This window comes from Ostrea edulis, chromosome 2, assembly GCF_947568905.1.
Source record: "Ostrea edulis chromosome 2, xbOstEdul1.1, whole genome shotgun sequence".
NCBI classification, from domain to species: Eukaryota; Metazoa; Mollusca; class Bivalvia; order Ostreida; family Ostreidae; genus Ostrea; species Ostrea edulis.
The window spans coordinates 38,608,571-38,615,486 of NC_079165.1; the positions used below are offsets into that span (position 1 = coordinate 38,608,571).

The 6,916-nt window shown below is 34.7% G+C and overlaps 1 protein-coding gene across 2 annotated transcripts; it reads left to right on the forward strand.

Moving 5' to 3' along the window:
• The first annotated feature begins 1,543 nt into the window (after positions 1 to 1,543).
• LOC125679273 (uncharacterized) lies at positions 1,544 to 6,649 on the forward strand. Of its 2 annotated transcripts, none has more exons than XM_056153938.1 (2): positions 1,544 to 2,001; positions 4,279 to 6,649. In XM_056153938.1, exons 1-2 carry the CDS (start codon positions 1,785 to 1,787, stop codon positions 5,238 to 5,240), a joined length of 1,179 nt encoding a protein of 392 aa, XP_056009913.1. In that variant the 5' UTR covers positions 1,544 to 1,784; the 3' UTR covers positions 5,241 to 6,649. The 2 variants fall into 2 exon arrangements, with proteins under 2 accessions (XP_056009913.1, XP_048774334.1); XM_048918377.2 differs by having other exon boundaries at positions 5,358 to 6,009.
• The last annotated feature ends 267 nt before the right edge of the window (positions 6,650 to 6,916 follow it).

Consider the following 6,916-nt stretch of genomic DNA (forward strand, 5'->3'; position numbering starts at 1 on the left):
AACCGAAAGGTTTGAAATCCGAAATAACAATGAAGTTTTAGAGCTATTTTAGGGGGAAACAGTGTGCCAAAAAAGTGGAGTCAATTACGTCTAAGGACAAGAGCTATGCGTGACGGAGATAATCCTTAATTTTGAAATCAATTTCTAAATTTTGTAACAGAAATATAAATATTATTTCAGACGTTAAAGATAACTCATAACTACCATTAAGAATACAAAATTAAGAGTAGGACATACCAGAGGTAGGATAGAGTGTCCAGGAGGAGTAAACATCCCCTGTCCACCGGTCACACCCACTGTGGGCCCTATATACCGATCGGGTAAACAAGAGTCATATGTAGTGAAAATCAGGATGTAAAGAACGGCATCAATTGGTATGAAACATGTCAGACAACGTTTTATGTTATGACAGGTTGTATTGGTAAATTAGATCATTATATAACGACCATAAAATTAGCGAAACGCTGACTTTAAACGAGAATGTTGAAACCCCTCTTACATGTACAGCTAATTTGTCAGAAGCCTGCCTCGATTTAAAAACTGACCATACGCAGACCAAGCTCTTGCGTATCAAATCTGTTGGGAAACATATATATTCTAGAAGTGAAAGAATAAATAGATTCCTGCGCATACACCTAAATATATATATAGTGTAAAAACATATCTTGCCGTTGCTGTACTGGGTACAATAAAACAGCCTACAGTTCCATATATTTGTTATACATTTATCATGGACGATGTCTTTAAGTATACTATAGTACCTCGTGAACATACATAATGGGAATATTTTCCTAAAGTTAATCAGCAAATTAAAAAAAAAGACAGTTGATATAATTTCAAGTATTGTTATTTAGGTTCAGGGAATTGAAAATTTTAAAAAGCTGTTACGGCAGCATTCAATATATGCAATTATTCATTTGTAAAGCTTCTCACCCCCACTTCAATCGCACGCAATTTCCACTCTAGAGAATTAAAAATACACATCAACTTTAATGCAAGCGCTTAATTATTCCGTTATCAATCAACACATCCGTATTTCATATCACTTACGACAGTCCTTGGAAAAATGAAGTTTTTACCTAATGGGGAACTCAATTTAGTGCCCTGTTTACTATAGATTCCATTTCCAGTATGTCACGGTATACGACTACTAGTACATGTCTGATTATTGTGGTTCAAAATAATATATTTTGAATGACTGGAGAAAAGTGAATATTTTGCTTAAATAACACGTTTTTCCATATTATTTGTCTCGGATAAGTGTTGGGTATAAAATTTTGAATTTGAAGTTTCTAAAGTCATCCTGTAATACCATCAATCTGAATAAAATCAGATCCTATGATTTTATAAAAGACTGTATTCCCCCTACATAGTGCTTTGCTCCTACTTAGATCGCTACACTAAAAAAATTCATAAGCCTACATGTATGGAAATCTTCAATTTTTGAAATGAAGCCCTCAATTCTGCTTGATGGTGAATCACCATACAACATACTAGTCTGTTGGGCTGATTGAATTCTTTCATCTGTCACCTGTAATTAATAAGATTTATAGAATTAACTATAAATCCATTTATTTTAGCCAGACTTAAATATATTTTATTTCTGAGGATTTTTTCGGAAACACTATTCCGGAATCCTACCGGAAATAAGTTGGCAAATAGAATAGCATTTCCTTTTATGACGAGGCAATTTCGGGAGAACGGTGAGATAACAGTCGAGACAACATTTTAATTTTTTATAAGATTCAGAAGCTACGGAAAATAAGTTAAATTGTAGAAAAAACATGCCAAAAGAAAAATCAACGAGGGCGAAAAAGAAGAAGGGAGGTGATGTTATGAGAAAGGGGCGAACAAATAAAAATGTGGAAGGACCAGTTGAATTTCAAGAGCAGACGACAATGGAGACATCAACAAATAACGGATTTGAGGGAGAAATGGATGTATCACCCAGAGATGAACCATCGGGATTCCGCATGGAGAATTCCAGGGAAACCATTCGAGGTACACAGGGCATAGATATACCAAATATGGTCAACAGTTACAACAATGTCATTGGACTTAATGTTTCACAAGAAATTAAAAACAAAATAGTCAGTGGTCAGTATGTAGAATTGGCAAAACTGTTGATTAATTCTAATGAGCCACAAAAACAAACAATTGCAATGGTGAATGGGGAATTACAAACATCCGAGAAAAATTCTAAAAAAATCAACAACATTGAACAATGGACGGATGCATTTATAATTTTTTGCAGTATTTATTTAGAAGCACATCCGGCAAAAACATTAGAAATTTTGAAATACATGAATGATGTTAGGTTAGCAGCATCTAGGTCAGGAAATCTTGGATTTAAAGAGTATGACCAACAATTCAGATTAAAAATGGCAAAGAACCCTACAAAACCATGGGGTGAGGTTGATTCAGAATTATGGTTGATGTTTGTTTTACCTGCTGTTAAAACTCTGTCTGCTGCTCCAACTTACCAGAGTCAGAGTAAAAAATGCTACAATTACAACTACCAAGGTTCATGCTTCAGATCACCCTGTGCATATTTGCATGTATGTATCAAGTGTGGGGGTCAACATCCTATCAACAATTGTCAATCAAAAAACATCAGCACACAAGGGGAAGGTTTTAGGAATTTTCGTGGACAGGGAAATTACAGATTTTCAAGGGGTCAGTACCAAAACACAAGAGGAAGAGGGGGGTCTCAATTCAGAGGTCAAAGGGGAACTTTCTAAAGTATGGAAGCTTGGGAACACCCCTATAGATATAAACAATTTAGAATCATTGTTACACAGTTATCCTAAAAAAAATATAGCTTTAGAGCTTTTGCAAGGATTTAGATTTGGATTCAGATTAGGGTACAAAGGGCCAAGAATAGGGAGTGAATCAGATAATCTTACATCAGTCAAAAAACACCCTGAGAGAGCAAAAGAAAAAATAGATAATGAAGTAGAAAAAGGAAGGATAGGGGGACCATATTCAAATAAACCAATATCAAATTTAAAAATATCGCCAATAGGCATTGTACCAAAAAAAGAGGGAATGTGGCGATTAATTACACATCTATCTTTTCCAGGAAATAACGGTGTTAATCACTACATAGATCCCCAAGAATGTACAGTAGCTTATACATCTTTAGATCAGGTTTTAGAAACAGTAGCTAGGTTGGGAACAGGAACATTGCTGGCTAAGATGGATATAAAATCTGCATTTAGACTAATGATAATCCATCCTGGTGATTTTGATTTGCTAGGTTTCAAATTTCAAGGTAAATATTACATTGACAAATGTTTACCAATGGGTTGTGCAATGTCATGTAATCTGTTTGAAAAGTTTTCAACATTTTTACACTGGCAACTACAGAAACAGACAGGTATTGACACGATTTATCATTATCTGGATGATTTCTTATTTATTGGAAGAGTAGGTACTCAAGAATGTTCACATTTAATGGAAGAGTTTCAGAATTTGTGCAGTTTGGTGGGTGTACCGTTAGCAAATGAAAAAACAGTAGGGCCATCTACAAGCATTATATTTTTAGGTTTAGAAATAAATACGGTTGATATGGTTGTAAAAATTCCTCTAGAAAAGGTAAAACAGTTGAAATCTATGCTAAATATGGCCCTTATTAAAAAGTCATTACAGTTACAAGAAGTACAAAGCATAGTTGGAAGCTTAAATTTTTTCAGCAAAGGTGTGCCAAATGCAAGAGCATTCAACAGAAGGTTTTATGATGCTACTTGTGGGGTGACAAAAGCTCATCATCATATCAAAATCACAAATGAGTTTAGGGAAGATGTTAAAACTTGGTTACTTTTTTTAGAACAGTTCAATGGTGTTAGACTCTTGCATGAGAGTGATTGGCTGAGTAACGAAAATATGAAATTGTTTACAGATAGTACAGGCAATCCAGATTTGGGATGTGGGGCATACTGGGAAGGTAGATGGGTTTTCTGGCCTTGGCCAACAAAATGGGATTTAGGTATTTTTAAAGAAATGTCATTTTTGGAGCTGGTGCCCATTGTATTAGCTATTTACATATGGGGCGAAATGCTCTTTAAGAACAAGAGGATCATAATGTACATTGACAACAATGCACTGGTGTCAATTATTAACAAACAAACATCAAAATCAAAAAGAATCATGTTTTTGATAAGAAAGTTGGTCCTTATACTGTTAAAAAACAACATAGTATTCAAGGCAAAACATATAGCAGGTACACAAAATAGTATCGCAGATGCACTGTCACGTAAACAGTTTAAAACATTTCAGGAATTGGCTCCACAAGCAAACAAGATACCAGAAAAAATACCAGTAGAATTTCAGCAGTTGATGTTAGAAATGAAGTAAACAACTTGTTACATCTAGCAACAGCCCCAAATACTCAGGAAACATACAACCAGGGACTAAGATGCTTTGAGGAATTCCAGGATTCCCTAAACCTTAGCAAAATATGGCCCCCTACGTTAGAGCAAATAGTTCTATTTATAGGTTATATGTCAGCAAAACATCTCTCAGTGGCAACAGCTAGAACTTACATTTCAGCTATTTCTTACAAACTAAAAATTCAAAACAATAGGGATGAAACTCAAAGCTTTCTGGTTAAGAAACTCTTAGAAGGATTCAGAAGAAAGGTCAAGAAAAATGATGCCAGACTGCCAATTACATCAAATATATTAAATCAAATACTACAAAGTTTGCACTTGGTTTGTACAAACTACTATGAATGCAAACTGTTTCAAGCCGCCTACACTTTAGCATTTCTTGGTTTCTTTAGAGTTGGAGAAATGACAGTAAAAAACCAAAAAGATCTGGGACATGCAATTGAATATGAAGACATAACAATGTTTACAGAAGAAAATAAAATCCAAATAAAATTAAAGCATTCCAAAGTGGATCAAATAGGGGAAGGAGAAACAATTACTATTCAGAATAGCCAATTTGGGTCTCAAATACAACCAATTAAGATTATTCAAGAATATCTAGCAATACGACCTTCAGTGCAGGGGAAGTTGTTCTGTCATTTTAGTGGACAACCATTAACTAGATACCAATTTACGGCAGTTTTAAATAAAGTTTTGTCGATAATAGGGTTAGAAGGTAAAAAATACAAGTCTCATTCATTTAGAATTGGGGCAGCAACCAGTGCAGCAATGTTTGGTATGTCAGAGGAAGAAATCTGTAAAGCAGGAAGATGGAAATCTAAAGCATACAAAATTTATGTTAGGATGTAATCATAATATAAATGTAGGTGTAACCCTTAAGACTGTCATATGTTTAAGTATATATGAAAATGGTTTCAAGTCATATAATTATATAATCTTGTCATGTCTCTATATATACACTTTCAGAACAACAGGTATGGGTAGTGGGCTCATCAATAGTCAAAAGAGCATTTTTAGCAGCTAGAATCAGACCAGATGGAGTTAACTTGGGACTAATGGATAGATTAAATGTGTCTATTTGGTGGCAAGGAAAAGGGGGTATGGGCTGGTATGAAATGTACAACAAGATCAAAACATTGCTGAAAGTTGCTGACCCTCCTGATTACATTATTCTACATTGTGGTGGTAATAATATTGGGTACACACCAATCAAACAGCTTATACAAGATATGAAAGGTACAATTGACAAAATTTGGAAACTTTTACCCAATACAAAGCTTGTATGGTCACAAATATTGCCTAGAAAGAACTGGTATTCATCAGATAGCATAGAAAAAATGAATAATTCTGCAAAAAGAATCAACAGTTCAGTGGCGGCTTATATAGTAAGGAATGGGGGATGTTATATCAAGTATTTGGATATCAAACTTGTAAACACAAATCTTTTTGAGGCAGATGGGGTCCATATATCAAATATAGGCAATGAAATTTTTCTCAACAACATTAGTGCAGGGTTAGAACAATTTATAACGAATGGATGGCAAGTGTATCCAAAGTTATACTAGAATTTGGACGGAGTATTTTGTGGCAAGGTCTTGGCTCCAGGAACTAGCCGCTTCCCCCCCCCCCCCCTTGGTGGCGGTGGCTTCAATGGTTAATATTGTAACCATTTCCGCCATGTGGAAGAATGCGCGTCTGGTTCCTGTGATTGGACATTGAATGATTTGATTGGACAATATTGTATGTATTGAATTATTTGGTGACAATTTGGTCACATATATATATGATACACTTTGATTGCCGCTCACCGGAATCATAGTCATATGGTTTTTTGTTTAATTGAAAATTGACATTTTAATGATTGATGTTTGGGGGTGATTGCAAATCGTCTCATTGCCGTCAACCGGAATGAGAAGATCTGCGAAATTTGTTGCTTGATTTTATGATATAACATTAGGCAATGATGTGTTTTTGGCCTGTACCATTTGGGTGTCAATACACAGGTGTAATTTACATGGTAAAATTTTAATGTAAAACTTTAAAATTTTACTCATTGCCTAGTTGCCAAGACCAACAACAGCCACAATGGGGAGGGGGGTGTTGTTATAAAATACAATAAGTGCAAAAAATAAACTTGTATATAGGTAAACATAATGTTATGTCTTTATTTCCATCCCAGGACAAGGTCAGCTTACAAGTACAATGTACACTACAAACTGCTATCATTTTGAAGTTTTGCAAGGCTGGTCTATAATAATTAATTGTACATAGTAGAAACTCTGATATTAGGGGTGAAAGTTTCTTTCTACAAACAACATTAACTCTGTATATTATATTTCACAGTACACATTTGTAGTGTAGAAGTACAGAAATGTTTCATTTTTTAGTTTCAGAAGAGGATTCATTTATACAAGTCTTGTTGAAGATATGTTTCTGTGTATAGACTTACCACCAAAAAAAAAGGGATTCATGGATTTCATCATGGGACATATTTAACTTGAAAATCTTTCAACAGCTGAATCATT

Coding starts and splice junctions, on each gene's coding strand:
- LOC125679273 (XM_056153938.1), top strand. CDS start 1,785: ATGCCAAAAGAAAAATCAACGAGGGCGAAAAAGAAGAAGGGAGGTGAT. Junction 2,002..4,278: donor TTCCAGGGAAACCATTCGAG/GTACACAGGGCA, acceptor AAAACATTTCAG/GAATTGGCTCCACAAGCAAA.